Raw genomic sequence first — 22,728 nt, 5'->3', positions numbered from 1 at the left:
GGTGCCTTCCAGTACCATGAGAGCTAGTCCTCAGGGAAGAGGCTTTCAGGTCAGTGGAACTGGAAGCTGGAAGCTTACAGGCCTATGGTCCTTGTCTGTACATGGTGTCTTGAGCAATAGGGACTTTCCTTCCACCTGTGTGGGGCAACCAAGGGCATAACAATAGTCTGTAATGTTTTGAGACTCTCTTGGGCAGCTCTGACCAAAAACTCAAAAGAGCGCTTCTGAAGCCTGGTGTTAGGGGTTTTGTTAGGTGGTCTTTGACTCTTGGAGGAGCACTGTCAGCCTATATGAAAAATTTTTATTTAAACTATATATGTATATTTTATATGCAAGGTAGATAGTTGTTTGTATTATGATTCCATAAGACTTTTCCAGACATCCTTACTGTTATTTTACCCTCTTCCTCCTCTATTTATCTCCCTCCCTGTCCCCAGCTAGAGTCCCCCCCCCCCCATTTCCATTTCTCTGCTCAGATTACTTGTACCCTGCTGTTCCCTTTCCATTGCTCCTCGGCCCTCACCCGACACGTCCCAGCAGTGGTCCCTTTTGACTTTGCTCATTTCTGCAGTTACTATAGCATCTATACTCACATCTGAAGATCTAAGTTTGGACAAAGTATGGTCTTAGTATCTAGATTAATGACACATTATTAGAGCTGGGTGGTGGTGGCACATGCCTTTAATCCCAGCACTCAGGAGGCAGAGGCAGGTGGATCTCTGAGTTTGAGGCCAGCCTGGTCTACAGAGTGAGTTCCAGGACAGCCAGGGCTACATAGAGAAACCTTGTCTAGCCCCCCAACCCCAAAAAAAGCACCAACAAAACAAAACAAAATCCACATTATTAGGAATGGGAAGAGAAATATGGTTTTACATAATTCATACTGATTTGTAGAGAATATTCTCATATTGTTATGATTTCAATTGTGTAAAAACTGTTTGGCAAAAATTAGGGATTATGGTTATGAAATAATAGACCAAAAATGAACTACAGTGAGAAAGTAATAGTTTAATTTTCTAATGTAACTGAAGGGGGATATCTTAGCTCTTTGTTTTCAGGACAGTCCATGGACACCTGTAACACAAATCTTAAAAGGTCTTATTAATAAAAACAAACTCGGGGGCCAGATATTGGGGTGAATGCTAAAAGATCAGAGAGACAGAACAAGTCCCAGCCAACCTCACCTCTCCAGTTCCTCAGATAATCTTGTTTCCTCAGACTGAAAGCTTCTGAGTCCTCACCTGAATGGATCTCAGCCGAACTGCTGCTAAAAGCCTCAAAGCTTAAAAGCTTTGTTCCTGGTCCTCATGTCTTATATACTTTTCTGCTTCCTGCCATCACTCCCTGGGATTAAAGGCATGTGTCTTTTCCAAGCAAGACATGAGATCTCAAGTGTTTCCAGTATGGCCGTGAACTCACAGAGATCCGATGGATCTCTGCCTCCAGAATTCTAGGATTAAAGGCATGTGCTACCACTGCCTGACCTCTATGTTTAATATAATGGCTGTTCTGTTCTTTGACCCCCAGATAAGTTTATTGGGGTGCACAATATATCAACCACATTTCCCCTTTTTTGTTTAAAATTAAAAAGTTATAACTAATGTAAGAAAAAGTATGTCCAATAAGTATATACAATATATACAGTCAAGAATTACATTAGCAATGTCTAGTCCAGTAACATTTGACAGATTCAGAAAAAAAAAACTCCATTATATATATTAACAATGTCCAGTCATTAACATAAAACAAGTAGTTCCTTTTTAAAAGTAGATTCAATAATCTACCTTTTTATCTTATCATATTCATAGTCTGTCTTTTTTCTTTTCTGAGTAGATTAAAAAAAATCTACCTTTTTTCTTATCATTTCTATATCTTCCCTTTTTAGAGTAGATTCAACAATCTACCCATTTATCCTATTAGTTATGTATCCTTTTTTCAGCATAGATTTAATAATCTACCTTTTATATAGCCTCTTTTTTCAAAATGAGAACTCTGAATCTAATCTCTTTTGTTTACCTTTTTTTAAAACCATTAATAATTAACAACTTGTAACCAGCCATTGTAAACAATGACAATATCCATAATTCACTAAATGACAAAAAAACACACCCACTCCACCTCTTAGGAATGTGAGTGTTATGTTCTTAAAATTACTTCCTGCTGTTTGTGGGTGAAGGCATTTTTAGGGGATCCTGAAAAGAAAAATTTTGGGTTAATTGTCAAGTCCTGGGAGAGGTAGCTATATCATTTGTCATCTGGTCTGTGCATAATGTGAAAATGCAGGGCTTAGGTCCTTGTTTGAGTAGTCTGAATCTGGTTCATCTTAGCTAGCCATCTCAAAATTGTCCTGAGCAGTTTATAGTCCTAAGCAGATCTTTTGGTGGTGTTAATCAGCTTAATGGCTTTATCATAGTCCATGTGGAATTATCATTTTGGGATCCCGTCATCCTTTTGAAAATTTCAAAGTTGCTGTTAGGCATGGTCATGGTTCCCTGCAGAAATATTTTTCTTTTCTTTTTTCTTTCTTTCTTTTTTTCTTTCTCTCCCTTCCTTCCTTCCTTCCTTCCTTCCTTCCTTCCTTCCTTCCTTCCTTCCTTTGTGTGTGTGTGTGTGTGTGTGCCTCCTCTGTGGTTTAGAGCAATCACAGTCTGATAAATATCTGCCTCTTGGAACCAACAATGTTCTTTCCTAGAAGAGAATATCTTCACAGCAACTTCTCACCATTTGCCTTGCCAGACTTTCCAAAGTGACCTTTGCCGAGGCTTTCTTGTAACACAATGGTCCTGGCAATTCTTCTCTGAATAAGCAGCTGTAAACACTTTGCCCCAGGTCACTGCAGTCACCAACATGATGAGAAGAAGCCAGCAACTCAGAGCAACAGCAGCTGCCTCCATGGTCCTGCCGCCGTTTGTGGCCTGGCCCAGCCTAGCTGCAGCTTCTCCTCAGCAAGCCTCCTAGGCTGGCCTCAAACTCGATCCTCCTGCCTCTGCCTCCTTCAGCAAATCCTTCCAGCATGTGCCACCACAACCGGCTGAGTGCACTCGGGCCTGAGTTGGGGACTACAAGGCCACAGGCAAGTGGCTTTTTTGAGAATTCTTACCACAAATGTTGGATGCCAAATGTAACACGAATCTTAAATGGTCTTATTAATAAAAAACAAACCTGATATCCAGGTATTGGGGTAAATTCTGAAAGGTCAGAGAGACAGAACAAACCACAGCCAACCTCAAACACCCTTCAAGTCCCCAGTTTGTCAGTTTGTCCTGACATGGATTAGGATGGATGCATGAAGATTATCCTCCAGCATCCTCTCACTAGATGTCTTTGTTGTCTGACATTTAATGTGAAGTGATGTGAGGAACCCTTCATGTTAGCATGCCCCATTGAAGAAAGGTTCTTTGACGTGAGCCATCTATGACTCAGACCATACTTTTCTCAGAGTGGCTTCAGTTTCCCAGAGTCACGCTGAGACTGTTCTCAATGTAAATCCGAATGTGGTTGAATGTTGTTGATTGGGTAGTTGTGGGATAGCAATGCTGAGTAAATTCCACTTCCTCTCACTGATTTCCGTGGTCTGATCATATACACGGTGCTGAAGGCACAGTGGAAGAATGATGTGCTCAGTTTCCATTTCTCAGGCAAGCGTTTACTTTGACAGTGCTAGAGATCGAACCCAGGGCTTTGTACATGCTTGAGCAAGTGCTCTGCACTAATCTATATCCTTGGCCCCCTTTTTACTATTTTTTGGTGTATATTTATGTACGTGTGTTCATGTATGTATATGTGTGGTGAGCATACACATATGTACAGGTCAGGACAACCTCAGGTTTTCCTCTTCAGCCATCATCTGTTTTTGTCCCCTTCACACAGAAGCTTCTAGTTTATCTGTCCTCTCCTTAGAGATGCAGACTCTCTACTCTGTCTGCCAGCATCAGCCAGGCCTTTGCAGTCCTATCCTCATTCTGTCCTGTGTTCCTTTCGCTGTGCTCTAGAGCTCTTTCTCTGGAGAACATTTTTCTTCTCATAAGGACCATGCCTTTTTCTTGCAAGTCTGTGTTTAGGCTTATTCTTCTTTACATATTCCAAATCATACTCATTAATCATATTAAAGCCAGTTTGTCTTGCCACCACCAAAATGGGTTCTGTATCCAAATGCAAAATGTCATCTGGTGTGGCTTTGTACATTTTGTCTATTATTCCCCAAATTTCTGCCTTTGGTACTCTGTCTTCCCTGGGTAAAGGGCATCAGTGATCATTTGTTTCTTCTGTGGCAACTTAGTCAGGAGCTCCCGTCTGGATTGTTACTGCATCATTCTTGATGGCTGCAGGCCTGGACCAAGCAAGGGGGAAAGGAACACCTTGATGTTTTGATTCTGGGCCTCTCACTGGCCTGGGGCTTGCTTAGGAGGGCTAGGTTGTCTGGCTGATTTTCTGGGACCTACCTGCATTTCTCTGCCTCCCCAAGCTGGGATTATCAGCGAGTGCCACTATACCAAGCTCATTTATGTGGGCTCTAGGGTTGAAATACAGGTCCCCATCCTTGCATATGAAGCACTTTACTACCTCCCAAGCCCCACTTTTTTAACTTTTACATTTGAGATAGGGTCTCACTGAATTTCCTCAGATTGGGCCTGAACTCACACTCTCTCCCAGGTAGGTCTTGAATGTGTGCTCCTATAACATGAATCTTAAAGCGTTCTTGCTAGTTCCTCAGGTGATCCTGTTTCCTCAGGCTGGAAGCTTCTGAGTCCTCCTCCCAATGACTCTCAGCTGAACTGTGTTGCTCCAAAGCCCGAATACTTCTCCAGCCAAATGCTTAACTAACTAAATGCTTTTTCCTCCTTAGTTCCTGGTCCTCACGCCTTATATACCTTTTTCTTTCTGCCCCCACTCCCTCGGATTAAAGGCGTGGGTGGGTCACCATGCTTAGCTGTTTCTAAAGTGGCCTTGAACTCAGACATCCGGCTAGCTCTGCCTCCCAAGTGCTGGGATTAAAGGTGTGTACCACCACCACCCAACTTCTGTTATGGTTTACTCTTCCCATTTTCTAGCCACCATTTCTGGCTCTGTTCTAGTGGCTGTCTGTCTCTGACCCCAGATATGTTTATTTCGGGGAACACACAATATTTCAGGGAACACAATACCCACCACATGCTCCTCTGCCTCAGCTTTTTGAGTAGTGTGCCTCATTGTTTTAGAGACTCTTTTAGCTGAGTGCTCCATGAAAATGTGATATCTTTCTCTGCAATCAGCTGCATTTGTTAAGATGTAAGAACTACAGTGATTCTTGTATTTTGTGCACGTGAAGTAGAGTGCTTTGAGAATGCAGGGGCAAGAGACATGGGTTTTGTATTGAGTGAGCCTTTATCGACGAAGATGGTGACATTTGAATGGGGCTTTAGAAGTGTCTGGTAGAGAACAGGCCGGTGACCAGTCAGAAGTGGGGATGTGCAAGACACATTTGGGCCATAGTCAAAGAAAAAGTGGTGAAGACAAGGGAATAAAAACCATAGCACATGGAAAGTGGGTCAGGGTGGAACTGGAGCGGGCCCTAAAAATCAGTTAACCTATTCTTCCCAGGACAGAGTCGAGTAGTTTTGTGATTTAGTAAGAAAACTCTGGCAACTGTATTGGAAAAGGACAAGCCTGAGGGAGGGATGAACAGAGGTGTGGCTGAAAACAGATGGAAGACTGTTTCATTTGTTCAGCTTTGGCATTTCCTGTAAAACATGCTCAATAACTTCAGTGCTCCTCACTACGCTCTTTGAGTACGTTCGGTTTCACACTGAAATCCCGCTGCTTTTGCTATTTTGAGGCAGAGTCTGTGTTCGCAGATTGGGTAAGATCTTGCTCTGAACCTGCCCAGGCTTCAAACTTGAGGGTGTTTGACTTAGCCTCTGGAGTGCTGGGACCACAGGTATGTGTCGCCCATCTAGCCTTCAGGTTGAATTCTTAGGATTATTTTAAGACCACGCCTCTTCACACTGGGTTGGACATCTAAGTATTTAACAACTCAAAGTGTGGTCCCTGAAGACAGAAATGAGAATGATAGAAAAAAAGAAGCTTCCAGACCAGCCATTTCCTCTTTGGTATCTGTGCATTATAGTTATCATGTAAGGTTTGCATTTATGCAATCACTTTGGCATAAGTTAAAATGTTTGACCTTCCATAGGCGCTTTCTTCTCAAATAGTATGAGGTGCCCTTGGACTCCATGTCTCTAAATGTGCAAGAAAGTGTCAAGAGTAGAAGAGGTGGCGGAGTGGCACTCAGAAAGACAGGAAAATCAAGCCACATGTCCACCGTGGCCATTGCTGGGAAGGGTAGGTGGTTTGTATGTGCTCTGTGATGCTGCAGCCGCTGGTATGTTATGAACCACTAGATTGCCTGAAACAGTGTTTGGAAGTTGCAGAAACAGAAGAAGCACATGGGATGGCTGTTTTTAGGAATCTTTTTATTGGGGGACGTTTCCAAGCCTTATGATAGAAGAGCCGTGTGGCCCTTGCCTTCTTGTCTTGTCCAGCTGCCTTGTCCTGTGCAGCAGCTGCAGTCAGTCACATCTGGCAGGAATAGCAGTGTGCGCGCTCCCTTCCTCACTTTGAAGGGTGGGCCCTGCTGAAGATAGGATGCAGTTGGCTTATAGACATTGTAATAAAAGATCTCTGTGGATGACTGACCAAGACTGCATTTCTTTCTTTCAGAATGTCAGCAACCAGTATCTGGGAGAAGTGTTCTTTGACACCTCGTTGTTTGTGCACTCTGCTTTTCTTGCTGCTCTTACTTACCAAGGATTTTGCTCTGCGTTCATGAGTGCTGTCTGGGTAGCATTTCCGTTGCTCACAAAGCTTTGTGTGGACAAGGACTTCAACAAGCAAGGTAGGGTAGTTTTGGTTTTTGAAAGAAATGGGAACTGTGTTAAAAATGCAAGGCTCCTAGAGATTATTTATTTAACCAATTGGATTTGCAAAATATGTAATTTTTTATGCCATGCAAATATTTATCTTATACTGTATACCCCATCATCCCATTCTCATGTTTCTGAACATATGCTATTGTATTACTTTCATATTATTTGTATTTTATTGTCCCTGATGAAAATGTCTGATCGCACTAGATCACATCTCACTCAGTTTCTGTCAGATGCCAAAGCAGGTGAACACTGAAAATGAGCCCTGCATCTTATAGCATCTTACAGGTTTGTTTTCTTTCTTTTCCCAGGTGTCCAAGGAAGATTTATTGCTCTTTACCTTTTGGGGATGTTTATCCCATATCTTTATGGACTGTATCTCATCTGGGCTGTATTTGAGATGTTTACTCCTATCCTTGGAAGAAGCGGTTCAGAAATACCCCCGGATGTTGTACTAGCCTCCATTTTGGCTGTCTGTGTGATGATTCTCTCCTCCTATTTTGTAAGGAAAAATTGGGTTTGGTTTATTTTATTTATTATTTATTTATTTAGGATTTTCGAGACAGGGTTTCTCTGTGTAGCTTTGTACCTTTCCTGGAACTCGCCCTGGAGACCAGGCTGGCCTTGAACTCAGAGATCCACCTGCCTCTGACTCCCGAGTGCTGAAATTAAAAGCGTGCACCACCACTGCCCGGCTATTTTTATTTTTTATATATGTGATAACTTTAGCTATACTGGATTCTGTGAAATTATATTGCTTATACTTTATTAAGAAAAAATTAAGATATGGTCAGTGTCTGTGGAGTCAGTATGCTAAGAAAATGTAGGACATGGGGATGTACACTTTAATCCTAGCACTCAGGAGGTAGAAACAAGAGGATCTGTGAGTTCCAGACGAGCCATAGCTGCAGGGTGAGGCCCTGTTTTATTGTTAGTTTTAATGTTTAAAATGTATAGCTTCCCTCGCTATCCGGCTCCTCCCTCTTTCACTTTCTCTTCCTTCCTCCTCCTGGAGGCAGGTTCTCACTCTGGTTTGGAACTCTGTAACCCAGGCTGGCCTTGACTGCGGTGGTGCTCCTTCTGCTTCCGCCTCCCAAGTGCTGGAAGCCCTCATGTCTAGTTTCCAAGTCCTCTTTTCAAGCAGCCTTCCGGCCTCAAAGATACGAATGTGTGGAGTATATACCAAGTGTGGACTGTGAGCCAGACGTTCCGGTCCTGAACTTTTACAATAGTCCCTATGAGCGTATTTTGAAGATGGTAGATAAGAGGCCAATGTTAATACACAGTAGTTTCAGTAATGTTTGTGTGTGTGTGCCACTGAGGCGTTTTTATTATCATTTTACTACTTCCCACTTCATGGATTTTGCCTCTTGGAGTGTCACCCAAACATGTCTTTGTCTGACTGTCTGTCTCTGTGACTGTGCTGACCAGGGACAGAGCCGTACCTTTGCTTGTCAGAGCTTCTTTTCTCGTGGGACTCTTTAAAGGAAAGAGACATGGTGAATTAGTATGGACCAGACCCTCAGGCAATTTCTTTTGGCATGTTCTGAAGCTGGTGCTAAGCTCCCCAGAGAAAGAAGCTGTTTTGTGTTTTTTTCCGTACAAATTCCTAAGGAGTACTTACTGAGTACCTACAGGTATGCCTTAAGATCCAAGGGTAGGGAACCAAGTGGAGACAGGGATTGGAGTTCTTTACAGCTTAGTTGTTCATGGACAGGATAGTGAGGTTTTTCATACCACTGCAGTAAGGTGGTTCCTGTGGAAATTGGATTCTGAAGACCAGGGAGGTAAGGGGAATACCACAGTCATAGTCCACATCAGCCACAGGAATTTCTTCAGCTACCAAGAAAGCTTTGCATACATTAAAAAGTAATTCTTTCAAAAAAACCAAAAAAAAAAAAAAAAGAAACCAAAAAAACAAAACACTCAAATTTTGCAGGGCGGTGGTGGCGCACACCTGTAATCCTAGCACTCAGGAGGCAGAGGCAGGTGGATCTCTGTGAGTTCGAGGCCAGCCTGGTCTACAGAGCTAATCCAGGACAGGCTCCAAAGCTACGGAGAAACCCTGTCTCGAAAAACCAAAAAAAAAAAAGTTATTCTTATGCATACCACTTGCTGTTGGCTATATTTTACTAAAAGAAACCTGGCATCCCAACTGTCTTCCTTTAAGATACAGATTAAAGGCTGGGGCTGTAGCTCACTAATAGAGTGCCTGCCTCACATGCATGAGGCCCTAGGCTCAGTTCCCCAGTACTGAAGTGACCCTTCTTCCCGACAAACAACAAAACCTACAAGGTAATGATTAGCTCTTTCTGGCATTTACAGAGGTGGATGGAATCCTAATGTTTGCTGTTTACTTCTTCTAGTTTTATTATTAACCCTTCCACCCTGTATTTGTTAAGTGTTCTTGCTTTTCTTATCACTGTGGCAAAATACCTGATAAAAACAACTTAAAAAGGGAAAAAATTATTTTGACTCATGGTTCCTGAGGGTCCTGTCCATCATAGTGGGAAAGGCATAGTGAGTGGTGCTTCTGGTGGTGGAAGCCTGTGGCAAGTCTAGGTGAGATTGTGACAAGAAGCTAGGGATAACAGACCTGAGACCTACTTTGTCCACTTGGACCTTGCCTCCTTAATTGCTACAATTTCCCCAAATAGCACCTATCAGCTAGGGGCTAAGTGTTCAAACACATAAACTTGAAGGAAAATTTTCCTATTCAAACGATACTAATAGATAGGTTTGCTGTTGTGAGGATTACAGGAGATAGAGACCTGGGCACAGAAGATAAAGACAGGGGCAGAGAAACATAACTGTAATCCCAGCACTTGGGAGGCTGAGGCAGGAAGATCATGAGTTTGAAGCCAACCTCGACTACATATTGATACCCTGTCCTAAAAAACAAACAATACAACAATACAAAGGAGAGAGTAGAGTTCTGTCCTCTGTGAATGGGAGTCTGAAGGCAGCTATATTATGAATCAGCTTTTTGTTGTACATATCCTACTAGAACAGAGGTTCCCAACCTTCTACTGCTGTGACCCAGCTCCTCATGTTGTGGTGACCCCACCATAAGATTATTGTGTTACTACTTCATACCTGTAATTTTGCTACTGTTATGAATCATAATGCAAATACCTGTTTTCTGATTGGTCTAAGGTGACCCCTGTGAATGGGTTATTTGACCCCCAGGTTGAGAATCACTCAATTCTTTGGTGCCTACAAAGGTGATTCAGGTACAGGATATTTGAATTCTATTTCATGATCATGTACAAGGGAAAATAATGAACCTGTGAAACTGGAGATTAGGGAAGTCCCCAGAGCATGTCTATCTTGAAAGCCAGAAGAATGAGTTCAAAGTGTATCATCAGAAAGTATATCTTATTAGGAAAGTTTTTTCAGAGAATGCCTCTTGGAATCTAAAAAAAATTTACAACTGAGCATGTCGGTATGTACCTGTAATCTCAGCACTTGGAAGGCAGAGGCAGGAAGACTGGCATATACCTGTAATCCTAACATTTTTAAGTCCTAGGCCAGGCTGGTCTACACAGTGAGTTATAGGTTAGATGAGGTCAAGGCTATGTAGTAAGAACCTGTCTCAAAACAGCCATTCTTTCCCTAAAACGAAACAATTTATTTCCTTTCGTTACTACGTGAAACGGTGCTATTACTCCTAGATGCTGTAAGTTATCCTTCACCTTGTTTATTTGTCATAGTGTTGAAGACAGTGGCTTCCTTAACTGAATGAAGTTGTTCCTTGGTAATAGAGCACTGAACCATATACTTTACTTCAGAGGTTTCTTAGCCATCGAGGCTTTATTAAATATACATTTTAGAAAACAGTTACATTCTTCTTAAGTGATAACTTACCATACTTCCTGGAGTTATTCTTTGTTGGGTGTCATGGTTCTATCGATTGGCTGAGAGCTGAAAGAACCTGATGATAGGTGTGGTGTCAGGACACTCATGAGAAACAGCCCTGTCACAGTACTCACAGGCTACACCCGGGTCCTTTAGATGTGCTCCCCTGCCTTTAATATGTGTTGTATATAATGTGAAGGTGAACGGCATTCTGAGGGCACAAGATGACATCAAGTACCTTCTCCTACCATGCCCTGCCTTTTTCCCTTGCGAGAATAGCTCTCACTGACCCAGAAACTTGCTTTTCAGGTAGGATGGCCAACCTGTGAGCTCCTGTCTCCACCCCTCAGTGCTAGGGGCATGGATAGTCATGCCTGGCTTTTTACCTGAGTGCAGTGGGTTGAAATTCAAGTCCTCGGGGCTGGAGAGATGGCTCAGAGGTTAAGAACACTGGCTGTTCTTCCAGAGGTCATGAGTTCAATTCCCGGCACACATATGGTGGCTCACAACCATCTGTAATGAGATCTGGCGCCTTCTTCTGGCCTGCAGGGATACATGCAAACAGAACACTGTATACATAATAAATAAATAAATCTTTAAAAAAAAAATTCAAGTCCTCATGTGTGCACACTGAGTGCTCTTACCCACTGAGCCATCTTCCCAGCTCTGCTACTCATTAATTTTGGTGTTTTGAGATAAGGTGTCATGTGGCCCAGGCTAGCCTTAAACTTTCTGAAGATGACCTTGAACTCCTGATCCTCCTGCCTCCACTTACTAAGTGCTGGGATTACAGAACTGTGCTACCACACTTAGTTTCTTCATTTGATTCTAAACTCATTTAAGAACTTAAAAGTGGTCAAAGAATACAACTAACTGTACAGGTGCTTAACTGCGGACTCCAAGCACACTCTATGGTCACTCCTCCTCCTTCATTCTGCAAGTCCATTCGTTTCTAATCCCAGAAGAGGAGTCTCACAGTTTGGAGGAGAGGACTTCAGTGGGAAATGGCAGGCTAAAGTTGGATTTTAGGACAGCTTTGGCAGTAGCTGGGCTTGGAGTGCCAGAACTATAGCCCTGTAGCAAGCATTTTATATATGCTCACTTCTTTCCATTTCCCTTCCTTCCTTCAACTTTAACTGAACAGCTTCTGTATGTCCAAATTTACCAGGCTTCCACTAGAGGGGAAGCTCATTACTTGGTGGGATATTTGAAACATTATGGGCATCATGACAATATGATAGAGGAGCAGATAGGGTTACAGTTGTTTTGCTGTCTAGGGTGATTATTTCCTAATGTAGTAAACAAGAGTAAGATTTCCTGTAACTAGAGTTTTCCTGGTCCTGCCTGGCCCATGGTCAGGACAAATCTCTCTCACCCACTAGTCCTGCAGCTGCTCAGACCCAACCAAGTAAACACATAGAGACTTCTATTACTTATAAACTGTATGGCCGTGGCAGGCTTCTTGCTAACTGTTCTTATATCTTAAATCAACCCATTTCTATTATTCTATAAGTTGCCACATGGCTCGTGGCTTACCAGTATCTTAACACCTGCTTTTCATCATGGCAGTGGCTGGCAGCATCTCCCTACCTCAGCCTTCCTGTTCCCAGAATTCTCTTCTCTGTTTGTCCCACCTATACTTTCTGCCTGGCTACTGGCCAATCAGCATTTTATTTGTACAGAGCGATATCCACAGCAATCTCCCATCCAAGAATAGTACTTTTTGGTTGAAATTGCCTAGGAAAAGGATATGGGAACACTAGATATGAAGAGTCTTTAACTTTGCATGGACTTTGATATATTTTTTTATGTTCCTCTCAATGAAAGTGTCTTTGTATAGGCAGGAAGCTGAAGAAACAACAGTAGGAGCTAATAACTAGTGTTAGATAGTTCCTCAGACCCGAGGGACTGCAGAGGCATTCTGTGTGCACTCTTCTTTCAATTTGCTGATTTGGCTACAATAAAAAATTAAATATAGTTTTTGGATGCCAACCTTGCAACTGATTCATGTTCACTGTCCCAAGTTCAGACTCATTGTTTAGTGTTGACAGTGGTTAACTGAAAAGGATAAGACCATTTCATAGTGTAGTTTTTCCTCAAATGCAACTTTCAGAAGATCCATCTAAGAACTAGTTTATATGACTCCAACTCTTCTTAGCATATTAGAAACACTAGAGTGGAATGTGAATTTTAATGAAACACATGCTTAGGCATAAAAACTTACTGTTGGCAGTTTGGCAGCTTTGATGGCATGGTTGGGTTCAGTTCAGTGGTATCTGTCGGCCAATGGGAAGGCTTGGTGCTAGTGGGTTCTGGTTCTTTCTCCGTTGATGTTTGAGTACAAGATCATTGCACTTTGTGTCCATTCTCCCTGTTGCTTTCGGCCACTGTCACAAAGTTCCATCCTGGCCAGTTGAAGGCGTCTGTCCTTTCCTAGGCTCTGACTTAGGATGGAAATCCCTGAGGAATTACTGCTTTGTTTATTGGGTGTCATAGTACACAGGCTCCTAGTGACAGTATCCACTTAAGAAAGGTCATTTAGAAGACCTCTCTCCCAATGGTAGGAATGTATAACTTGTCTGTTTTTGTGCTTGTGTTTAGATTAAATTCATCTACCTTGTGAAAAGTACAAAGAAAACCATGCTGACTCTGACACTGGTGTGTGCAGTCATGTTCCTCCTTGTCTGCAGTGGAACCTTTTTCCCATACAGCTCCAATCCTGCAAGTCCAAAGCCAAAGAGAGTGTTCCTTCAGGTAAGGGCAGTTCTTCATAAGCAGAGAGAATCAGGAGATGAAATTTGCCCTGTCTGTTTTGAGATTCACTAGTGAACAGGAAAACTGACTTTTCTGCTGTTGACATAAGTTAGTTGGTCTTGAGTTCTTTGTGTATAAAGCAACAAGAAACACTGACCATCAGTGGGCATTCTTATTAGCTAGATACACTTTCCATGATATGTGTGTGTATATGTATAATATATATTATATCATGTGGAAATCATGAGCATTTAAAAATGCAAATTGCATAAATATCTATAGGCTGACTAAAAGGCTTACACTATTACTAGCAAAATAAAATAGAAATTAAAAATTGTTAGTAAAATTGAGCCGTAGTAACGTTCAAAGTAGTATGTGATGAAATAACCTAAAAAGGGGTTACAAAATGAAGTTTAGGACTTTCTTTAGATTTCAGGTCTTTTTCCAAAACCTCTTAGAAGTGGTAGTATTTAGCCAGAGCTTTGTCTCCATTTTTGTTAATAGAGGTTGTAGAGTGGTCACACAATGCCAACTGAGTCATCATTTAGGTAAAGATTTAAGAACTGAAAAATTAAAAACATTGCAATTTGAGAGATTTTGAAAGGAAGCCAAATAGTCCTTGGTTGTAGTCTTAAAGGACAGTGGTCCGTTTTGTGTAATACCTTTGGCGAAGAAGTTTTTAAGGTGATCTTCAGTGGCATGCCAATTCTAACTATGGCAGTAGTGTTTAGGAAAAGTTACATTTTTATTTTTGAAAGAACTGTAATTTGTTTTGGGTTCTTTTCTGCATAAAGGGTAAAATAATAGCTATTTAAGCCAGCTGTGCAAGTTTCTACCACTGATAGCCTGCTTTTGTAGTGTGAAAGCAGCTGTATTCTACCCAAAGCTGATAACCCTGAGTTCCAACATGCGCTTCAGTTTGCCCACCCATGCCATGGGAGCCCTTTCTGCGCTGTTCCCTGACTTCGGGCTGTTTTCTGCTGCTGCTGAGTAGCTATTTTAAATGCACTGTAAGCCTTTGGGGCACTAAGCCTGACACGTGGTATGCTGTCATACCTGTCTTGTTCTGCGTATGGATTAGCTTTCTGTAATGCACTGAGGAGGAAATGAGTGGGAATACACACACATGCTTCCCGTGTTTTAAATCTTTTTCTGAAAGGAATTCTACTTACATTTGAATAGAATTTAATTTCTTGTTACTTGGTTTTTAAGATACTTTCCTTTGAATTATGTATATACATGTATCTGTGTGGGTATGTGAATCTGCATGCAGGTGCTCTAGGAAGCCAGAGGCGTCGATTTCCTGGAGCTGGAGTTACAGGCTGTTAGGAGCCACCTGTGTGGGTGGAATTGAACCAGGGTGCTCTGGAAGAGCAGTACATGCTCTAACCACTAAGCCATTTCAGCAGCCCCTGTTTGTTTTTTGAAGTAGACTCTTGCAGTATTGCTTAGACTTCCCTCAACTCCTGGGCTCAAATGAGCCTTCACTTCGGCCTTCTCCGTAATTGAGACACAAGCACACACACTGTTCCTGGTCAAGTTTATATAAACACCTCCCTCCCCAAGACAGGGCTTCTCTGTGTAACAGCTCTGGCTGTCCTAGAACTCGCTCTGTAGACCAGGCTGGCCTTAAACTTACAGCGATTCACCTGCCTCTTGAGTGCTGGGATTAAAGGTGTGTGCCACCAGTGCCCAGCTAAATTTTATATATAATGTAAATATACACTCAACTACATTTGTGATTTACAATAAAACAGTCATTTACATATCTGTCATCTGGTTTAAAAGAAAAAAACCCACTAACAGTAACCTAGTAATTATTAAGTCTCCTTTTTGTTTCCCATTTCTAATCAAGTCTGAACTGGAGCAGGAATGTGGGTGAAGTAGCTGAACCAGTTTCCTTACTAGTCTTGTTCTTTTCAGCACATAAGTAGAACTTTTCATAACTTGGAAGGAAATGTAGTAAAAAGAGACTCTGGAATATGGATCAATGGGTTTGATTACACTGGAATGTCTCACATAACACCTCACATTCCTGAGATCAACGATACAATCCGAGCTCACTGTGAGGAGAATGCCCCACTCTGTGGCTTCCCTTGGTATCTGCCAGTGCACTTTCTGATCAGGTTGGTCATTACTTTCTGTTGTTGGGGGTCAGATCCAAATTCTGTCAATGTATCAGGGTTCTTTTTAATTGAAACTTATCAACTTAGTCAAGTGTTGTTTGTAATGCTTTACAAAGAACAAAAAAATGCTTGTTTGTAATGGGACTACAAAATTCTCATTTCTTTAGTCAGATAATGGACTCAGGAGAATGTTTTAAGAAGTCTCTCTTCAAGAAACCTGAGTAGTAGTTAGAAAGGGTACCCTCCCGAAATAATACAAACAACAGTTACAGCTGCATCCCAGCTTGAGATGTTCGTAGAGTGGGCATCTCAGGATTGAATCAAGGAAATAGGATGAGTAGCAGAAATGTCTGGGTAATTCCTATTCTTTTAAAAACAATACGCTTTATGTGTATGTATGTTTTCCCCGCATTTATGTGCACAGTGTGTGTGCCTTGTGCCTTTGGAGGCCAGAAGAGAGCATTGAATCTCTGGTTCTGGAGTTACAGGTGGCTGTAAGCTGCCATGTAGATGCTGGGAACTGAATCTGGGTCCTCTGCAAGAGCAGCCTGGGCTTTTAACTGTTTGGCCATCTCCCAGCCCTTAACTTCTTTGATCTTAAAGTTAGAAAGGATTTGTTACACAGCCTGGGCATCAGAGGAACTTATTTTATTTATCATATTCATTACGTGTTTTTCAAACCCCTTTGTGTATTCTGGACTCTTCTCTGAGTTATGTTTTACTATCAGTTAATATTAACACTACCTTTCCAATAGGAAAAATTGGTATCTTCCGGCTCCAGAAGTTTCTCCAAGAAATCCTGCTCATTTCAGACTTCTATCCAAAGAGAAGACACCATGGGATTCTATAAAGTTGACCTTTGAAGCAACAGGTGAGACAGTTTTCTTTTTACCCCACTTCCTAAGCTTTTCAGCAAGTTGCTATATATGTCATCCCATCCATCTGTCCATCCATCTGTCGGTCCGTCCATCCACCCACTCACCCATTCACCCATCTTCTGAGAGTCTCATTGTAGAGCTCAGGCTGGCCTCTGATTCACAATCTTCCTGCCTTAGTCTCTTGAGTGCTGGAACCATGTGCCGTCATACCTTATAGTATTTCTAATAGTAACTGAAACTTCCTTCTTCAAGAAAATCTAATATATTTTTATTGCTTAGAGCAGTTTTAGGATTACAAAAAATTTGAGCAGAAACTACACTTTAAAGCTTATCAGTTTTATTCATTTTCTCCCAAAAACCATTTTTGGATTAGTTGATACTGTTCTTTGAATTCTGTTCTAGATCACTTTTATCCTCCTTGTTTTTATTTAATTTACTCTTCCTTTTCTTGTCTAGTAAAGTAGAAGCTTAACTACCTCCTTTAGATTGTTATTCCTAATATATGCATTCAGTGTTATGAATTTCCTTTTGGGCCGGGTGGTAGTGGCGCAGGCCTTTAATCCCAGCACTTGGGAGGTTGAGGCCAGTCTGGTCTACAGCGCGAGATCCAGGAAAGGCGCAAAACTACACAGAGAAACCCTGTCTCGAAATACTAAAAAAAAAGAAAGAAAGAAAAAGAATTTCCTTTTGGATACTGCTCACACTCTTGGTTAAGGTTCCTTAAAATTTTTATACCTCCAACTTTTTACACCTGAGAAATATTTATTTGGCTCTGGGGCAATAAAAATAGGTATGTATACAAATAAACCATTTACTGATAATAAATCAGAGAAATCTATTTTAAAAGTTCTTTGGTGTACATACAATTTTACTAGTTACTAACAACAAAAGCAAGTTTGCACAGTGGGAGATGGATGTCCTCGTTTATTTTCTACACGAAGAATTATATCTTGAGTACTTGCTGTTGTAGGATTTAGAGCATCTTCTGTATTTCCAAAAGTTGATCAGTATTTTGACTTTATAGTCATCAGTGCTGAGAGTGCCACTCCAAATAAATATGTAGTACAAATGGCAGAAGTATAGTTAGGGCCAATGCAGAAATTGTAAAATTGTGTCCTAATCCGAAGACAAAGTTCATTTATGAAACTTGTCAGGAACTCAAACAGCAAATCTAAAAATTAAAGTCTAACACATTCCAGTGCAAAGACAGTCAGATTTGATATTTATATGCTGATGAATGAACGTAAAAATATTGTAAGTGTATGACTATATGACTGTTATGTTTCTGCAAGAGAAGAAAATTTTGTGCAGACAGTATAAACACTAATTCATAACCTAGTGAATATCAAATCTAAGCAAATGTTTCAGACAGCATTTGGTACACTGCATACATAACAAAGTATTCACATTGTGTTCAGATCCAAGGCTGTGCTTAAGTCATGGACTACATTATAGGTGAAGGCTTTAGAAAGACCTTGGATTCATCTGATGTTTGTCTTAATTTCTTTTCTGTTGCAGTGCTAAGACACTATGACCAAGACAACCTGTAAAATAAAAGCATTTAGTTTGGGGCTCACAGTTCCAGAGGGTCAGGGTCCATGACCATCATGATGTGGAACACGGTGACAGGCATGGCACTGGAGCAGCAGCTGGGAGCTTATATTTTGGTCTATGAGCATAAAGCAGGGAAGGCTAAGTAGGAATGGTGTGGGCTTTTGAAACCTCAGTGCCTGCCCCCAGTGACACACTTCCTAGTCCTTGTCAAACAGTTCAGTTCTGCCCACTGGGGACTAAGCATTCAACTAGACAAGCCTATGGGGGCCATTCTCATGCAGACTATCACAATGGTGGTGGGGTGTGCGTGTGCGCACACGCACGTGCACATATTCAGAAACCTTTTACTGTTGCTAACTTTCCCTTGATCTCCCCCACCTCCCCGCATTCACACATTTAGTTATACAACCTGCAAGGTGCTATGTACCATAGTTTATGAAATTGGCTCTAGATCCCACAAATTTTAAGTTATGTTTTAGTGTTTAGTTCAGAATACTAAAACAAAACCCTTTCTCTTGACACTTGTTCCTAGAACTTCATCCAAGCAAGGTAAGTGTTCTACTACTCAACTACATCCCAGCCCTTGAGGCTTCTGTATTGACCCATTTGTTATCAGAAGTGTGTTCTTTAGTTTCCAAATAATTCCAGATATTCCAGCTTCTTTTCTGACATCAGTTTCTTCTTTAATCTCATTTTGAGCCAAGCAATCAGTTTCCATGATTTCTATTGTAAATGCATTAAGGTGTGCTGTATGCTAAGGATTCAGTGGCTTGGGTAATGTTCCTTGTGTCTTGTATAATATTAGAGGGGCCAGCGTTAATACCATACATCCCAGGGGCTCAGGAGAGAAACTACAAACGGTGAGGACTATTTTCGGGAAATAGAATCTCAGCACACAGAGCTCTTAGTCCAGTCATTTATTCTTCCAAATCTTCCTCCCATGCCCTGGGAGTCCCGGTATATATACACTTACAAGCATTAATCCCTTGGCAGTACAAAGCCAGGCTTCCAGGGTCAAATAGGGGTGGGGGGATGGGGGGCTGATAAGAATCACATAGAGGGGCAAAAACTATTAATTATCATTTGCAACCCCAAAAGGAAATGAATTAACTAAAGGCTGAATTCAGGTAATATCTAAGAAGAGGGATCTTATGTGCTCAACTATAATCTTAAACATGATTGGTAGAAAATAAACCTGCCTTCTTTTTTCCTGTGGCTCCTATCTGTCCAAGCTATCTGCCGTTTATCTGCAGGGTGTGGAAAGTGTGCTCCGTTGCTAGGCAACCTGTGTACAGCTAGATGCCTCAGGTGATAGTTAAAGGGAGATCTGGAACTGGAGGTAAGATCTGGGAAAGGAGGAAGCTAAGGTTTTGTTTTGTTTTTTTCTTAAGCTGAGGATCGAACCCAGGGCCCTGCGCTTGCTGTGCGCGCACTCTACCACTGAGCTAAATCCCCAACCGGGAAGATAAGCTTAATTGGCACATCCGCCAGGCCTTCTCAAACAGGTAGTCTGGATGATCTAAATATTCCTTTAGTAGAGAGGAAATGGTGCCCTATAAATGATGGAAAAGCTACACTAGCACCCAAGAAACTCTTAACAGGAAACGGCTGATAATCAAAAGCCAAATATCACCAAGGCTCCTTGAGCCTCAGCTTGACCTTGGCTTCTTCCAGGTGTTAGCTGTCATAGTCAGCTGAAATCCTACTTTGTATATTGTTGTGGCCTGCAGCATTTGTGAGCTGCTACTATGGATGGACATTCTGTAACTGTCATGTGAGCCCCGTTTCAGTTAGTTGTGAGGTTTTGTCTTACTCATACTCAGGCTATGCTGGTAGGTAGGTGAATATAGTTGAGTGTTATGTCTTGTAGACCACTTTTTGACATTATTTAATTGTCTTTTCACCAGTGAAAATTTTCATTGAGTCAACTATAGGTCCCCAAAGCTTTCTTTTGATTACTGCTAATTTAAAATTGTGTATTTTCTGCCTATATTTATTTTTGTTCTATATACATATTAGGTAAATACTCTCATCACTGAGCTCTATCTCCAGCACCTTCCATTACTTTTAATCTATATGTTTTGGATTTAAGGAGGATTTCTTTTTTTTTCTTTTCTTTTTGTATTATTATTAAATTTGTGTTTTAATTTTACACATCAGCCATGGGTTCCCCTGTCCTCCCCGCTCCCACTCCCACCTTCCCCCTAGCCCCTCCCCTCCATTCCCATGTCCTCCAGGGCCAAGACTCCCCTGGGGATTCATTTAAACCTGGTGGATTCAGTACAGGCAGGTCCAGTCCCCTCCTCCCAGGCTGAGCAAAGTGTCCCTGTGAAAGCCCAAGGTTCCAAACAGCCAGCTCATGCACTAAGGACAGGTCCCAGTCCCACAGCCTGGATGCCTCCCAAACAGTTCAAGCTATTCAATTGTCTCACTTATCCAGAGGGCCTGATCCAGCTGGGGGCTCCACAGCCTTTGGTTCATAATTCATGTGCTTCCATTAGTTTGGCTATTTGTCCCTGTGCTTTTTCCAATCTTGGTCTCAACAATTCACGCTTTTACAGTCCCTCCTCTTTCTCGACAATTGGATACCTGGAGCTCCACCTGGGGCCTGTCTGAGGATCTCTGCATCCACTTCCATCAGTTATTGGATGAGAGTTCCAGCATGACTGTTAGGGTGTTTGGCCATTTGATCACCAGACTAGGTCAGATCAGGCTTTCTTTCGACCATTGCCAGCAGTCTACAGAGGATGTATCATCGTGGATTTCTGGAGACCTCTCCAGCATTCTGCCTATTCCTGTTCTCATGTAGTCTTCAAACAATGACATCATGAGGTTTGCAGGCAAATGGATGGATTTAGAAAAAACCATCCTGAGTGAGGTAACCCAGACTCAGAAGGTCAAACATGGTATGTACTCACTCATAGGAGGATACTAGATGTAAAACAAAGATGACTAGACTGCTACACAACTCCAGAGAGGCTACCAAGAAAACGGGACCCTAGGAAAGACACAGGGATCACCCAATGACAGAGAAATGGATGAGATCTACATGAACAACCTGAACGACAGTGGGAGTAATGAAGGGCAAGATTTGAGGGAAAGAAAGCTTAGGGGAGCAGGAGATCCCAGCTGGATCAAGAACAGAAAGGGGAGAACAAGGAATAAGGAGGATTTCTTATAGACAGTACTTAGGTGGGTATTTTATTATCCAGTTTAAAGGGTTAATATTTTTTCTTTTGTTCTTTTTGTCTTCCACTCTTTTTGTGCCTTAATGTAATTTTCACTAAGCTATTAACTACTCTTAAAAAAATTTTTTTGGGGTGCTGGGCAGTGGTGGTGCATGCCTTTAATGCCAGGACCTGGGAAGCAGGCAGATCTCTGTGAATTCAAGTAACAAGTTCCAGGACAGCCAGAGAAACTCTGTTTTGAAAAACAAAAAACAAAAAAACAAAACAAAAACCCCAAAGTTTTGTATTTGCATATATGTGTCTGTGTCAATGTATGTCATATGTCTGCAGGTACTCAAAGAAGCCTAAAGGAGAGTGTTGGATCTCCAGGAACTGGAGTTAAGGCAACTGTGAACTGCTCAATGTGGATGCTGGAACTAACCTCTGTAGTTTGATTTTGAGTGCCTGCCCTTGAGTTTGCAATGTGTATCTGCACCTAATCCAGTTGCACTTTCAGACAACAGTGCATTGCCTGGAGGGTATGCCTCTGATTTGCCTGAGACAGGGTCTTGCGCTGTAGCTCAGTCTTGCCTCAGCATATGAATCTTCTGCCTCAGCTTTACCAGTACTGAGGTTACAGGTGTGCCACCATACTTGGCCAACTATTTTATAAAAACTTCAGGGCTGGAGAGATGGCTTAGTGGTTAAGAGCACCAACTGCTCTTCCAGAGGTCCTGAGTTCAATTCCCAGCAACCACATGGTGGCTCACAACCATCTGTAATGAGATCTGCCCCCCCCTTCTGGCCTGCAGGGATACATGCAGGCAGAATACTGTATGCACAATAAATAAATAAATAAATCTTTTAAAAAATTTTTTTAACCCTTTGTATAGTCAAATACAAAGGCCAATTAAAATCAGGCCGGGTGTGTTTATACACAATTCCAGTGGAGGCAAGCAGATTTCTGTGTGTTCAGGGCCAACATGGTCTATATATGGAACTCTAGGCTAGCCAGGTAATTTAGTGAGCAGCAGATGCTCTTAATAGCTGAACATCTTTCCAGTCCAAAATTCAACTTATTTTAATGGTTGCTTCAGACTTGCAGTATGTCTATGTCCTCAGTTCACTCCCTTAGGAGTACATGAAGTTGGCCTCAAAAGCAACAGGCAAGTCCTGTGACACTTCTTTGCTTCTTCCTTAAGATGATTACAACTTATTCTGCCTTTTATTTATTTACTTTTGAACAAGCTAGCTTCAAACTCATGGCCTCTCAGCCTCCTGAGGGATCACTGGAGTGTGCCACTTGGTGGCTGTAACTTTTGAGTTTTGTTTTTGTTTTTTCTTTTTCAAGACAGGGTTTCTCTGTGTAGCCCTGGCTGTCCTGGAACTCTGTAGACCAGCCTGGCCCCAAACTCAGAGATCTGCCTGCCTCTTCCTCTCAAGAGCCACCACTGCCTGGCCTGGTTATGAATTTCAAGAAGCCTTA

At 41.8% G+C, this 22,728-nt stretch overlaps 1 protein-coding gene across 1 annotated transcript in view; it reads left to right on the top strand.

The window, feature by feature from the left end:
- Ermp1 (endoplasmic reticulum metallopeptidase 1) overlaps positions 1 to 22,728 on the top strand; it is a 46,999-nt gene that overhangs the window by 20,285 nt on the left and 3,986 nt on the right. The window contains exons 9-13 of the mRNA XM_036209138.1: positions 6,700 to 6,874; positions 7,217 to 7,407; positions 13,365 to 13,517; positions 15,441 to 15,643; positions 16,399 to 16,514. Coding sequence (XP_036065031.1) covers positions 6,700 to 6,874; positions 7,217 to 7,407; positions 13,365 to 13,517; positions 15,441 to 15,643; positions 16,399 to 16,514 — 838 coding nt within the window. The remainder of the gene's footprint in view (positions 1 to 6,699; positions 6,875 to 7,216; positions 7,408 to 13,364; positions 13,518 to 15,440; positions 15,644 to 16,398; positions 16,515 to 22,728) is intronic.

Source organism: Onychomys torridus, chromosome 1 (assembly GCF_903995425.1).
Source record: "Onychomys torridus chromosome 1, mOncTor1.1, whole genome shotgun sequence".
Classification (NCBI taxonomy): domain Eukaryota; kingdom Metazoa; phylum Chordata; class Mammalia; order Rodentia; family Cricetidae; genus Onychomys; species Onychomys torridus.
Note: the sequence above shows the minus strand (reverse complement) of the source record. Positions and strands in the feature narration are given on the sequence as shown.